General features: G+C 52.1%; 4 protein-coding genes across 4 annotated transcripts; 3 read left to right on the top strand and 1 right to left on the bottom strand.

Moving 5' to 3' along the window:
- Nucleotides 1–182: 182 nt before the first annotated feature.
- On the bottom strand, nt 183–8,340 carry JCM6883_007376 (uncharacterized protein; the record flags this gene model as incomplete). Its single annotated transcript, XM_076628207.1, has 15 exons — nt 183–311; nt 384–475; nt 538–603; nt 671–739; nt 806–898; nt 958–1,069; nt 1,134–1,220; nt 1,285–1,388; nt 1,453–1,623; nt 1,690–1,928; nt 1,994–3,176; nt 3,237–7,276; nt 7,350–7,383; nt 7,450–7,543; nt 7,606–8,340. The coding sequence occupies 15 exons, from the start codon at nt 8,338–8,340 to the stop codon at nt 183–185; spliced, it is 7,248 nt and encodes a 2,415-aa protein (XP_076491608.1).
- A 146-nt stretch (nt 8,341–8,486) lies between these two features.
- JCM6883_007375 (uncharacterized protein) lies at nt 8,487–9,905 on the top strand (the record flags this gene model as incomplete). The annotated part of the gene is made up of 5 exons (XM_076628206.1): nt 8,487–8,745; nt 8,841–8,923; nt 8,982–9,208; nt 9,296–9,719; nt 9,786–9,905. The coding sequence occupies 5 exons, from the start codon at nt 8,487–8,489 to the stop codon at nt 9,903–9,905; spliced, it is 1,113 nt and encodes a 370-aa protein (XP_076491607.1).
- A 435-nt stretch (nt 9,906–10,340) lies between these two features.
- On the top strand, nt 10,341–12,408 carry JCM6883_007374 (uncharacterized protein; the record flags this gene model as incomplete). Its single annotated transcript, XM_076628205.1, has 2 exons — nt 10,341–10,389; nt 10,571–12,408. 2 exons carry the CDS (start codon nt 10,341–10,343, stop codon nt 12,406–12,408), a joined length of 1,887 nt encoding a protein of 628 aa, XP_076491606.1.
- A 192-nt stretch (nt 12,409–12,600) lies between these two features.
- JCM6883_007373 (PB1 domain-containing protein) lies at nt 12,601–14,154 on the top strand (the record flags this gene model as incomplete). Its single annotated transcript, XM_076628204.1, has 2 exons — nt 12,601–12,789; nt 12,859–14,154. The coding sequence occupies 2 exons, from the start codon at nt 12,601–12,603 to the stop codon at nt 14,152–14,154; spliced, it is 1,485 nt and encodes a 494-aa protein (XP_076491605.1).
- Nucleotides 14,155–14,565: the final 411 nt, after the last annotated feature.

Here is a 14,565-nt window from a genome sequence, read left to right as displayed (position 1 = left end):
CTATCTCATTCCCATTTCTCGTATTCTTCGTTATTATCGCATCTTATTCTCTTTAGCCCTCTCGTTCTCTTTCGTTCTTCGCAGAAACTTGCAAGTTTTCTTACAACGATCAAAAAACAGGGTTAAATAGTAGGAACACACAGAAAGAGAGAGACAGAGAGAGAGAGAGAGGAAGATAAAATCTAGTTAGAGGTTTTGTCCGAAGCTTCAGCAGCGGATTGTTGAGATTGAGATTGAGGTGGTTGAACGATGTTTCGAACTCCAGAAGTGAGAGTTCTTAACGATTCTGCCGATAGCCACGGGGAAGGACTCTGCGAAGGCACGAATGAGAGAAGTGGTCAGCACAAGTCCGCAGGAAAACGAGTGGAGAGAGGGCAAGTTGCAAGCTGGAGATAACCATCAATCGCTTCTCGGAATCGCATCTTATATTGCTTAGGAGTGATAATCGTCGGTCCTCCCGCTTTCGACGCTCCGCCTACTCATTAACTTCACTCGTCAGTAGAGTTGCGCGATGATGGAGAAAAGAGGGAGACTCACCGATAAAAGTCGTCTCTTTGACCCAACTTTCGATTCGTTTGTTCCAAGTATAAGTTCGAATGAAATCTGTCAACGATTCGAATCCAACTCAGCAGATACTCTCTCGATTGTGAGCGGGATTTGAAGAACTGACCGACGATACCGACTACTAATTCTTGTTTCGAAGAATCGACCCCAATCACGAGAGAATAATCCATAACATCTGCGCTCAATCTCTCAGTTAGCTACCAATTGATATCAAGAACGGGAGGTAGAGGGATGGACTGACTGAGATCTGAGAGGAATTGACTATCGTTGTAAATCGCTTGACGGATGAAGTTTTGAGATTCTTCTCGAACGTAAATCGGAGTCTTGAGCGAGACTGTTCACAAGATACAATCAGCGTGGACGATTTGCCGTAACGAGAAAGTTGTGACGCACTCTCCATGAGGTTTTCGTCGAGGAGGACAGGGTTATTTTGATCAGCTCGACGATTTCGAGTCGAACCTTTCAGATCGAAGATCTGTTTCAATTGCCTTCCGTAGAACAGATTCTGTGGGTGGGTGAAAGTCGTCAGTTGGGAGCCACAGATATCAGAAGATGGCGTTCATGCTCACCTCCATCACGAGGAAATCGAGATTCTTGTATTTCTTTCCGAAACTGATTCGATAAATACCGAAAATCTTGGCGAGAACGGTAGGTTGCTGTATCGTCTTGACCAGATTAGCGAAGTTATATGTACTGAGCTAATCTGAATCAAAACCTTACACCCTTGAAGAGGCAATCCGCCAAATAGGAAAAGTAAGCCGGTAAGAAACTCGACAAGACGTCGACCTCCCAACTCGACAATTGCTTGACGATGAATCGATCATCTGTGCGTCTCACGATGTCAAGCTCCACCGCCGGCTCGTGTGGGTAGAGACTGAAGCAACTCACCGAGCGTCTTCATGAAATCCGCTTTCGATTTCCCTCCGGCTGAATCCCACTTGTAACATCGAGAGAGGGACTCGATGAACTGTTTCTCACATCCACATTGACGGCGTAGAGCTTCAAAGTGTTCGGCGAAGAAGATCTTGCAACTCGCACTGAGTGAAGCGTCCTCGGTAGCTGCAACCAGCAGAATCTCTAAGCTCACGGTGAACGGCCGAAAACTAAGAAGACTAGTCTGCTTACCAATCCTTAAACTCGCTTCATCTGGTTGACGGAGGACGTCTTCGATCGTCGGAAGAGGTGGCTCATTCGAGGTTGAAGCTGGATCGGGTCGAGAGACGGTTTTTGTCGCAGGGGAAAGTTTTGTCGCCTCGACTGATTGCGAGTAAATCTTCGAGCTGAGGGCGAATGCGATAATCGAACTTGGTTCATCGTCTCGCAGGAGAATAGGGTTGTCTGAGAAGAGATGCTCCGAGGGCAAACTGTCAAGTCGACAAGAAGATCAGCAGACAGCGTGAGGAGATCAGAAAGAAGAGACAACACTCACAGAGGATATTGTAACTGAGAGAACTCGCCGTTTCGGAAGAGGAAGAGATTGTTAAGCAAGCCACGGAAATACGAGCTCTTGTCGGTACCGCTCGATTCTCCTTCCGACATTCGAGGTAGCGTGTGAGCGTGACTGCCGATCATTGGAGAGGAGGGGAACGAAGGGAAGTCGGAATCAGAAGCGAAATTGCTCAAGTCGTACATCGCAGAATCGGGTCTGAGGTTGAGCAAGTCGAGGTCTTGAGCTAGAGGGTCGGGAGTCTCTATCCCGATGTTCTCGTTCGCACCAGTGTGGTGAAGAGAGCGAGCGAGGATATCGGCCATCGATACGTTCGGAGTCGAACAGGAGACGAGTTGTTCAGGATCTGTTTTCGGAGGAGTTTTCGAAGAAACGGATCGACCTCGTTGTTGCTGCTGTTGATCCTCTCGATCACTCGTGTCCTCCTCCTCCTCTTTCTCACCTCCATCTTGGTCGTTGTCGAACTCGTCATCTGCTCCATCCGATTCGTTGTGAGAGTGGTGCGTATCGTCGTCCGAATCTTCCTTCGCCGCGTCTCGAACATTCGTAAAGATCTGCACGGTCGGTTGAGTCGCGATGACGGGTCGAGCTCGTTTACGTTGAGCTTGTCTCGCCGCGAACCCTTCCCATTGTTTCGACATTTGCTTGACACGTCCAATTCCCGTCGAAACGACTCGACGTCCAACCATTTTATTCGTCGTGCTCGCAGTCGGACGAGACAATCCGAGTCCTCGAGGTTTCGGTTTCGGTGCTCGACTTGCATCACTCGACTCAGATACACGAGGTTCCCGATCTGCCGCTTTGCCCTTGATCGTCGAGCGAGAAGATCCGGTCGGTTTGAGAGGAGGACGAGATCTGAAGGCGATTGGCGAGGTTGGACGTGAACGAGAAGTCGCTGGAGAACGATGACCGTCTCCACGTAGGAGCGTAGGTGATTGAGGTCGAGAAGAAGCCGGAGAGCGAGTTCGTGAGAAAGATTTGGTCGGAGCAGTTCGAATCGAGGCTCTTGAAGCCGGTCTTGACGAGATAGGGGAACCAGGCGGAGAGATTCCAGTTTCGCTACCTTGCCCTGGTTTCTTGACAAGACGAGTTGAGATCGGGATTCGAGTTGGTTTCGAGGCCGCTGGGCTGTCGAGAAGATGGAAGACTCCGACGTTGCGAGCGTCTGTGAGAAGAGGGAGATGAGCAAGCCGCGTCTATCAGGACAAAGCGAAAGCGTACTCACAACTGTTGTCGCCATCAGAGAGCGTGTAAGGACCTGGTGGACGAGTTTTGGTCGACCGAGGTTTGTCCGTGTGACCTCGACGAAGCGCAGGGCGATCGGGAGATTTCGCCGTCTTCGTGCTCCTCATCGAATCGCTCCTACCGATCGAACCGCTTTCGAACGACTGAATGATTTCGCCGACGAGTTGACCCGTTTTTCTCCGTCGAATTACTGGTCGTTGTTGTTCTTCCGGTTCACTCTCCTCGCCCGGACTCGTCTCACTGCTGATTCTAGGTTGCCTTCGAATGAAAGGTGAGGAAGAGCCGCTCATCGAAGGGTAGCGAGAATCGGCACAGATCGTCGAGTCGCTCTCGATGTCGAGATCGCTGTTCTCCGAAGGCACCGCGAGACGTGGTGCCGAGGGTTTGACTGTCGAAGTCGAAGCCCCTAGATCGAGAGTCGGCGAAGAAAACGTATCGACGGGAGACAGAGAGGTAGGAGAGACGTCGCCGAGAGGGAGAGCAGGAGGATTGAGAGATAGAGGGGAGAGGTTTGCGAGATCAGAGGGAGGTCCGATCGTTGCGGTAGAGTCGGCAGACGAGTCCATCGGATGTTGAGTCGTCATTTCCGGATTCGAGGTCGAAGCTTCACTCCCAGAAATCATCGATTCCTCCTCGACTTCGATCGACGGCGGTAGACTACCCGAGACGCTCCTCCTTCCAGGCGAGAGCGATAAGACGGAATCTGGCGAGTATCGTTTGCTCGACCTCCTCGAATCTTGCTCTGAAAGGATAACTCGTTTCTCGAAGATCGTCCAATCCGCCTCAAACTGAACCACTTTTTCTTGCAACGCTCGTCTCACTCCAGTCATTTCGGTTCCATTCGTTTCTTGCGATTGTTCGTACGCCGAAACGAGGAGTCGGAGAATCGCGCGTCGGTCTGCTTCGCATCGACTCGAGAAGTCGGCGAGAGCAGCCTTGCATTCGTCGAGTCGTTGAATCTGAACACAGTCGAGTCTGAAAGCGTTGATTCGAGTTTGTACCGAGTCGAAGAATGATTTCGTCCTTTGCTGCACGACTTCGTATTCCGAATTTCGAAGGAGGAGTTGGGTATCGGGTTTGACTTTGACGACTCGAGGGGGAGGAACAACGTCGCGAAGGTCGATCCGTTCCATCTTGATCGTGATTCGAGCTCCTCGGAAGAACCAGTAGCGCGTGTGGTCGAGGTGAGCGTCATGAGGGCAGTTCTGATCTCCACAGACGAGTCGTTCCGAAGGGTAGAACGATAATTCGAGGAATTTGTGAAAACTGAGTCGAGAAGTTTCGTTCGACATTCTCGTCAACCGACTTTGACAGTTGCAACGTTCGCACGAAGTCTGGAGACCGAACACTCCTGGCGGTAAAGCTTCTTCAGGCGATGATGGGTTGTATCGGTCGAGAGAGATTTGGATTCGACAGTCGCCGTGAACGAAGACGCGAGAATGTTCGCTCATCGGTTCGTGACACGATGGTGAAGTACATTCTTGAGAGAACTCGCGAACGAGGTGGTGTATGTATTGACCGATAGTGAGATCCTCCGAGCCGTAAAATGTCACGGCGACGATCGCTGGAGGTTTACAAACTTTCTTCGGTTCGTCGGGTTTGCCGTAGAGGAGGGATTCGAGAATGAAGAGACGTTGATGATCTTCTGGCTTCAGACTGTCGTGATTGTTCTCCCGATACTCGTTCCAGACGACGAACCGTTCCGAATATCGTTCTTCAGCGTCCGCGACTTCTTGCAATTTCGCGACGTCTTCCGGTTTCTGAAGGATCTTGCGAGTTGAATCCGCTTGAGTAATGTTGACGGCATCGATGAGGACGCTACTGATCGAAGGTTGATGAGTGCTGCTAAGGGAGGTCGAAGAGGATCCCGCCGAAATCGACTGAGCTCGAGAAGCTGCCTCCTCCTCGATAATTTTTCGTGTTTCGTCGGCGTCTCGAGTATCTCGGAGTTCTCGGAGGTGTCGATCTTCGTCGGCCATTCTGACGAGAGGATAAGGAGGAGGGAAGCGAACGAGAGAAGAGGAAGAGAGCGCAGTCGAGCGGTAGGGATCGAGAGTTTCGGTGATGAGTCGACTCTTGATGTCTTCGGGTTCGACAGTCGCAGCAGAGGGATCTTCACCGAGGGTTTCGAAGCGGGGGAGCGGAGGAGACGCCGAAGAAGGGAAGTTGTCGGAAGGTGAAGCGAGGAGGTCGAGGTGTTCGTCGTAGAAGAGATAGCCTTCGAGTTTCGCGTTGTAGACGACGAGTGAGAGCATGTGGACGATCTTCTTGACTTTCGCGAGAGTATCCATCGATCCACCTCGAAGAAGAATCGTACATCCCAATTCTCGCTTGCATCCTTCGAACCTCAAGAACGATTTCCTCCCATCCGGAATTTGCTCGTGGACGAACGTCTGTACCCGGAACTTCTTGCACCTTCCGAGTTCCGGTTGACTCGCGAGAATGTCCATCGAATCGATGATCGTCGCCTGAGTCGCTCTCGAGACTGCCGTTATCGCTTCCGGTTTGACGTACCTCGCGACGGCGATTCCCCGTTCGACAAAGTGGGCGAGGGCGAGTCGAGGAACGTTGCCGGAGATGAGGACGATGTGAGGACGAATGTCGGCAATTCGTTTCGCGTTCATGTAGAGAGCCTCGCTTTCTTGATCGATCAGATTCTGTAGCGGCATGAAGTGGTGATCCGCTCGGTCGAATTCGATTCGTTCAGTCACAACGGCGATTCGAGGGTTCTCGATGTCTCGCGACATCTTCTTGTGCATGAGATTCTTCGTGAACAGAACTCCGTCGATGAATTCGCTGTCCTTTGGTCGACCTCCCGGTAACTTCTTGATGCGAACGTAACGTCGAACGTCCATAGCGTCTCCAGCGTGCACGTCCGGAATCGGTCCTTCGCTCATTTCGAGGAGTAATCGTTCGAGCACGGGTTCCCAAGATTTCGCATTCGGTACGCCTTCCCGGACGAGAGCCTGTTGAATCATCTTTCGAACGTGGAGGAGAGCCGAGTCCGAGAGAGGAATGTCGGCGGGAGGTTCGAATGCGAGATCATAAGGTCCAATTTGATGAGGTTCTTCCGGGACGAGGTGAGGGAAGTGAGGTCGAAGTCCATCCGGTACTGACAGAGACAAGCGAGAGATCGATCGATTGAAGGGAGGAACCGAAGGAGATTGACGCATTCCAGACGAAGTCGAAGAATTGAGGACCGAGGGAGAAGCAGGTCGAGAGAAGCGAGTGAAAGAATCACGTCGTTGAGCTACTGCCGAAGAAGTGAGACCGGTTTCGAGAGCTTGTTCGAGAGTCATCGGTGCGACATCTCTCCCAGGTCGTTCCGCCATGTCGAGACCTAATCCGTTGATCTGCATCGAGATTCCCAACCCATTCTTCGCCTCGTCGAGTTCCTTCTCTTCTTGTTCCCGATCATCGTTTGCACCGTTACTTCTATCCCTCGTTCCTTCATCGTCCTCAGCCAATTCTCGTCTAAACGGAGCCGTCGCAGCCGATAGACTCGGACTGTACGCCATTTCAGGTCCTTCCCCATCTTCTCCTCCTCCTCGTGTTCTCGAAGCTTCTCTTTCTTCTTGCTGGATCCTCATTGAGCTCATCGGACTCTTTCTCCCTCGAGGAGAATCGTCTCTCTCTTCCTCTTCGTCGTCATTCACCTCGTCGGCAGCGGGAGATCTCGGTCTACTCGGTCCTCCGTCGTCTTCCTCCTCCTGAGGTATCGATTCAATCGCGCCGTGTTCCCAAGCTGGATACGAGACGGATTGGTAGAGGGAAGAAGGTCTCGAAGCTCGAGGAGCGAAATTGTTGTTGATCGAAGACGGATGTCGAGAGTACGAGGGTCGATACTGAGCGGAAGAGGGAGGATACGGAGGAAGAATTGAGTGAGGGTCGTCGGTTGCGTGATGGTGATGCGAATGGGGATGTTGTCGAGCGTGATGATCTGCTTTGCTGAAGCACAGGTTGCAGACCCGGATGTGGCCTTGCTGACCGAATCGAGCCGACGGAATGAGGTGTGCAGCACTGTCAGAAGCGAGCAGTCGTGTCAGTCAGAAAGAACTCTTCTGCAATTTCGAAGAGGGAAACTGAGTCGAACCATCGAGCGCAAAAGATTTGACCGCAGATACGACCTACGGAGACGAGAGAGTCATCAGTATGGAGCGATACAAGATTGAGAGAAAGACGCAGGAGCTCACAATGATGTTTGCGACGGAAAACTGTGAAAACCGTTTCGCAATCGTAGCAAGCTTTGCTGGATTCGTCTTTCATCCAATACTCTTGCGATAAACCCTGCGAGCTCAAATGAATCTATCAGAGATGTATACCCTTCGCTGAGAGAACTGAGAACTCACCTCTCCTTGCAACCTTCGGAAGATCTGAACGACCGTCGGAGAAGCGTTATTCGAAGTGCTTACTGACCAAGCCGATTTCGCATCTTCTCCCGGTTCACCCCTCAGCGGGAATCCAGGTATAGAGGATAGGTTCTTGAACGTCAACCCGCCGAATGCTTCACTCGTCGTTGGCGAACCGTTCATTCCTCCTCCTCCTCCGCTCGTTGTTGTCGTTCCCGGACCCGTCTGCCATCCAGCTTCCCCATTCGCCAAACTCCTCGACGTCGCAGATGTTATGAGTGCTCCTCTATCCGAGTTCTGAACGGTGACCCCGACAGAAGGGGTCACTCCCGAAAGTCTCAAACGACGAACGTATTTCTGCCCATTCGGGAGTGTGATCCCGCTCGCATTCGGGTCTGGTGATCCTCCTTCTTCTTCCTTCTGCCTAGGCTCTACTGGTGATTTCGAAGGTTGACGTACAGCAGAAGCTAGAGCCGAGAGTTGTTGATGAGCGGAAGGGAGTTGAGACGCGTCTTTAGGAGTCGTTGGTCGAGCTGGAGATGCTTCCCTTGGTGGAGTTGATGTATTCGAGGTTACGCCAGTCGTGGAAGTCGTCGAAGTGGGAGCCGATTGATGATGAGGAGCGGTTACGAAGAAGCGTTTGAGCGAACCGAGAATCGATTCTTGTTCGGGATCGTGTAGTTCTGGCGGGGCAGGTAGTGATTCGTACGAGAGTTGAGCTCCCGGTGGACTCATCGTATGGCCATGTGAAGTGGAGAAGAGAGGGAGCTTCCTAGGCCTCCTGCAGAAGTTGAACGACTTCTCTTCCTCTCCTCCACCTTATTCGTTGCGATCCGATACCTTACTGAGCTCAAGCGATACACTCAGCTCGACCTGGACCGATGTGGACACCGCCAGAATCTCAAGCCGCTTATTACAGCATCCCTTCTCCTTCTTCGACTCAGTCAATCCTCAGCCAACTACTCCCTCTGAAACCTAGCGATCCTACCTATGGTCGATCAGCTCTTCCGCGTGCACCGGAAGAACAGGAGATGAGATTGAACCACAAACATCGAGACGGCAAGGTCTACTTGAACGGATCGAAGAATGAATGGGTAGCTTATCAAGTTTGGGAACCGAAGCAAGGTGTACAAGATCGAAGTGAGCTGAGTCCGCTGTCCGGGTTTCGGGACGGAGCGAAAGGGTTGAGCTTTCTCGCAAAAGACGAAATTCGCTGACTCGCTTCGGTTGAGTAGATACCGATCTCTGTTTCATTCACGGTATCAACGATTTCGGTGGAAAGTTTGCAGTACATGCTGCCAAATTCCTCGACGAGGGCGTGAGTTATCGCGAACTTCGCTCAATCCGGGTTTTGTTGCTAACCCTTTTCGCCTCAGTACCGTATTGTAGTACCTGATCTTCCCTCACACGGACGCTCTACGGGTATCCACGTCCACTGTCCATCGATGGAAGCTCTTGTCGACGCTGTTTACGCCGTGGTGAAAGACGTCGCTCTTCAAGATTCGCATCTCGTTCGTGAGGCGGGGGGAGCCTTCACTCAAGCGAGAAAGACGTTTATTGCCGGGCAATCACTAGGAGGATTTACTGCAGCCTATGTGTGTCTGTACGTTGAGATGTCATTTCTCTCGCGTCGTCGAAGCCGTTCTCACTCTCCCGACGTCGATTTGAAACTTTCACAAACGCTTCCTAGGAAATACGGTGCACCGATAGACACAGATCTCCCCGTAACAGAATCATTCCGGCCTTCCATCGCTGGCTCAATGATCCTCTGTCCAATGTTGGCCGTCTCTCCCGAAACTCGACCTCCCTTCATCGTCGAACTCGTCGCTCGTCTCATCTCCTCCTTCGCGAGCGCACTACCTCTCGCCGCCGCGAACAAAGGTAAGAACTCTGAAGATCCGCAAGTCGAGCAACAATTCGAGAGTGACCCTCAAACGTATCATGGAAAGCTTCGAGTCGGAACGGGATTGGGGATTCTGCAAGGGTTGATCGATGTTAATGAGAAGATGAGCCATCTCAAAGTTCCGTTCCTCATCTGTCATGGGACAGGGGATCGTGTTACTTCGTACCAAGGGTCGGAGAAATTGTTCAGAGAAGCTTCCTCGACCGACAAGGTGAGTCGCCGGTCTCGATACTTCTTGGTGTTTGTCTGGCTGACTGACGTGTTGTTGTGGTCTCAGGAGATCAAGCTATTCCCGGATTACCAGCACATCCTGTTGAGAAAAGGTCGAGATGAGAAAGACGACGAACGAAGGCAGAACGTCCTGAACGAGATGCTGAACTGGATGAACCGACATTGAGGTGCGTATGTAAGTGTTCGCCGTGAGCACATAGAGTATGCAAACGTAGATTAGCAACCGAACAGTCGAGGGAATTGCTCATTGCGAAACAACAACTTGACATTCTCCTTTGCGAAAAATCTTGCACAATTACGCTCGCGCTGCTCTCGCCCTGGCTCAGATGGTCTCGACTGCCGCGTCGAGACGAGTCGACGCACGAATCGAGATACCTTGATTCTGCGAAATTCGACCCGAAATTGGGAACGAGAATGAGCGAAACTGCTTAACTCTGCTCTTCTCACTCCCGAATCTACCCAAAACGCTAAAAGACTCAAGTACAGACGCTTAACCAACCAAAGTCCGCACCTAGTCCCCCGTGACCGTCCACTCAAATCTTGATCTCCGATTCTCCCCCTCACTTCGACTCCTCAAGCTCCGGATCAGATACGTCGGTGAATGCAAGAGGAAACTGCCGAACTACCGTCAGATTGGAACCAGCCACAAGGTGAGTTAACATTCTCGTTTGAAGGAAAGAGAAAGGGAAGGAGGCTGCGTGAGGTCATTGGAACGACCCCTTGAGGGCCAGGGGCTACGTACTACCTTAGTGTTCGGAGAAGAGCTCAAGAAGAGGCATGGTGTCGTGCGAGCGACGAGCTGATCTGTGTGCAATTCTCCTTTTTTTGCAGGTCGTCCGACTCGACAAGCTCCCTTCTCTCTCCCTGATCCAGCGACTCTCGATGCCGACTCACCAGTAGCACCTATTGCGATCGCTTCCCCTACCTCTTCCTTCTCCTCCTCCGCTCATTCGTTTAATCTTCGTTCCCCTCCAACCCATTCCTCCTCGTTCTCTCCCGCTTCCGATAACCCAGCCGTCCTTCTCGATGGTCCACTTACCGACCTGCTACCTCCAGCGATAGGCTCCCCTACCTCAGGATCAAGTACGGATGGAGGAAGCTTGAAAGAATGGGTCAACCGGGAAAACGGATCGAATTCATCAACAACACGAGCTCCAACAGCAAGGAGGATCGTATCAGCTCCACTCGGTCTATGGTCGACATCTCCTCCTTCACGCTCTTCACCACTCGCGCAGAGCTTCTCTTCGATGCTCGAGGATGAATCGTTCCTGTTGCCTCGATATCCTGCTTCTCCCCCTTCATCGTTTCGTACGACTCCGATCCCTTCTTCCCATCGCCGCCGACGATCTTCAGCTTCTCTCCACAATCCTCCATTTGGCTCCCTCGTCGGTTCATTCGAAAATTCGCTACTCTCCGGTCGAATGTCAGCTCTCCCTTCGAAACCCCTCCCTTTCGTCTGCTCAATCGGAGTCCTCGGATCCCGCGACGCTCCGACGAAGTTGCAATGTCCGAGTCATCTGCACGTCGATTTCGGTGCCGTCTTTTACTCGTCGAAAGAAGATCGGAAAACGAGCCCTTACGTCGGTACGGTCGATCTCGAAGGTCATTTCATCTCTCTCCTCTCACCCTCCACGACTACCGCCACGAAACTCCCAAGGTTCCCGGGATATCAAGTTCCCGTTCGAGGTCAGGTTCAAATCGTACTCAAGAATTCGAACCAAACCGCTTTCAAACCGTTCTTAGTGCCTTACGACTTGGAAGGTCTGAATCGAAACGGGCGAGGAGGGAGGACGTTCCTGAGACAGAAAAGTTATTCGGTCGAACGGGAAGATGCGAAAGGAACGATACGATTCGCGATTCATCTCACTTTTTGCTCTCCACCTCTCAAGAGAGGGAGTCAGAAGGAGCCGAAATACTACTTGTATCAATCGATTCGGCTCGTGTTCGACTCGCAGGCGTTCGATCCGAGGGAGAAAGTCAGAGTCGTGCTGGAAGGTCCGGCAGAGTTTCTTCACGGATCGAAAGGAATGCTCAAGGGAGGGGAAGATGAGGAGGATAGAAGGAGATGGAGAGAGAGTCAATTCGGAGACTACAAAGGGCCGGGAGAGGAGTGGGAGATGACCCGGCGAGATGCAAAGGCGGCATTAAGTCAGAAAGAGGCGAAAATTCGAGAAGGAGGAGCTCGTCGAGATCCGCACGAAGCAGACGGAGGAGGAGAAGATTCGATGTCCATCTCAACGGATAATCCGTCTCATTATACCCCAAGTTACGATATACCCCCGACAACTTCAGCACCAGCATCATCATTTTCATTCGCAAATTTACCTTCACCCATCGTTTCACCTTTATACCCTCCACCTCCTGTGTCTACTACCACTACCCTACCACCTCATCGTCATCCCCTCTCCATGTCTACGACTTTCTCTTCTCCAGTCTCTCCCGTTTTCCCGCCTCTTCACCCTCTTCCCATTTCTTTCGATCGCGTTCCTTCCCCTATTTCTTCCGATCTCACGAGGACGTTCTCCCGCGACCGCAAACAGAGTGGCGTCTCGGGTCTATCGCTCTCGCGACCGAGTTCACCAGCTCTTTTCCAGGTCGCCACGGAGGAGACTAGAGAAGTGAAACGGAAAGCGAGCGAGAGTAGGGAGCGGGAACTTTGTGGACGTTAGAAGTACTTCTTGTAATGACTCTCACTATTTCCTTCCATTGCTTTCGAGAACGTTGTGGAACTTCGACGTGGAAAGACCACGCAAGCAAAACTTGTGTGAAAGCCCGGTCGCCGAGGTCGGAGCGGTTCAGAAAAAGTGGCGGTCGGTTCAGAGCTGCTCTCTTTCCTTCCCTCCAACCTCTCCTACACCAAAATGCCAATCGGGGACATAATCACGTTCAAAATCACCCATGCACCTTCTGCGACCACCCGCAAACTCCTCATCCCGATTGAAGCTATCCCCGCTTGCGACTCGCTCATTCAACTCTCCTTCAATCGATTCAATCTATCAGGACCGGCTGAACTGGTGTACAAAGATGAGGATGGGGATCTGATCACTCTCGTAAGTCTCCTCCTGCGCTTCTCGACGTCTCAACAGCGGCCGCTGACATTTCATCTTGATCTTGCGCAGTCATCTGACGAAGAGCTCAAAGAGCTGGTGCACTCGGCTCAAGAAGCCCATACACCCCTTCGCTTTGAGTTGAGGCAGACGTCCACTGCGCTTCCCTCCGCTACCGTCGTTGAGAAATCGCAAATCTCGCAAACTGTCGAGTCGGCTTCTCCAGTCGCAACCCATGCAGCCGTACCAGGAGTGTTACCGAGACAAGGACAAGAAGTCGAGGACAAGAATGGAGAAAACCAGGCGGAGGAATGGACGCAGGTTCAAGCGGATGAAACTCTCTCGACTTCCCAGACCGCTTCTTCGTCTCTCGAGGAAGAACCCACGACTCCAACCCTCCTGTTCGAAGATCCCGACGAGACGCCTCTCCCCAGCACCTCTGATCTCGCCTGCGAACAAGCTACGAAAGAATTCCCTCCTCCATCTTCTTCCTCCGCCGCTTCCTCAAGGGTTTCGTCGCCTCCCGTCTCTTTCCCCGACGATCCTCTCGACTTGCCTCTCCCTTCCTTTTCGGACGAAACCCTTCCCTTCGCAAACCTCCCGAATTCGCTTTCATCTTTCCTCGCCTCCCTCGGAACTCGCTCGTCCACTTTCTCTTCAACCCTCGCCTCTGCCCTTTCCCCTACCTCTCCCCACTCGCCTACTTCTCGTCTCTCTTCTATCCTCTCCGCCTCTTCTCTCGACGACATCCCGCTCGTCGCATCATCTCTCGTTCAAATGGGATCAGAATTTGCCGAAATCGCGAAGGATGTTGTGATCGGAGTTCGAAGGGAAGCGGATGAGATCAGAGGAGACTTCAGCAGATTGAGGGAAGAAGTTGAAAGGGAACGTTCTAGGTTCAGGGATGAGATCAGGGAGGCGGTCAACCGTGCTTCGACTCCTCGAGGAGAAGAAGAAGATATCGAACTCGATCAAGTCCCAACAAGCAACGACACTCCTCGTCCTTCTGCTGCAGCAACAGACAACGCGCAACCTCCTTCGGGATCGAACACAGCCGAATCAGTCCGCTCCTCAACTGCATCTTCGTCGGTCAATCCCTCGAACCCTCAAGCTCCTTCCGCCTCTTCTCCCGCGGATGCAACAGTCTCCCGTGAAACGTCTCGACTCCTCCACAAACAAGCGAAACAAGCTCGCAAAGAGTACCGAGCGGCAGTCAGGCAAGCACGGGAAGAGAAGAAACGAGCCAGATCCGCGAGGTCGACGACGAGTGAATCGGAGCAACAACACAGGCAGGGTGGATCGACGCCGGAGTATGGTCTTCCTGGAGGAATGCCGGCTGCTTCCGATGGAAAAGAGGAGAAGATCTGAAGTGGAGTACTGTAGCTGAAACAAGGTCTGATCGGCTCTTGGTGTCTTTTACCTGTATCACTCTTTCATCGTGCTTCTCTTTCTCTATCCGCGTCTCTCTTTCCCCCTCTGTTGATTGTGAATTTGACCTCTCTGTTTCTCCACCCGTCGGTCTCATCGCCTCTCTGCTGCAAGTCGTGAACATTACGAGCGTGTCAACCAGACGCTGTTCGCACGACATACAACCTAACCACGATCCCTAGGCTTTCCGAGCGTCTGCTAGTGACTCTCAGATAGAGCTGTTGCTACGGCGAGCTGACCGAAAAGCGGGACACATTTGAGGGATTCGCAAAGTTTTGAATCTCAGGCGTCGGGAGTTCTTCACACGGCTCTTCGTCGACTGCTCTCGGAGCGTACCATATAGATGACTAC

This window comes from Sporobolomyces salmoneus (assembly GCF_050403485.1).
Source record: "Sporobolomyces salmoneus JCM6883 DNA, S_salmoneus_JCM6883_v1_ctg1, whole genome shotgun sequence".
NCBI lineage: Eukaryota > Fungi > Basidiomycota > Microbotryomycetes > Sporidiobolales > Sporidiobolaceae > Sporobolomyces > Sporobolomyces salmoneus.
The sequence above is the reverse complement of the archived record's forward strand: the minus strand, read 5'-3'. Positions and strand labels throughout refer to the sequence as shown.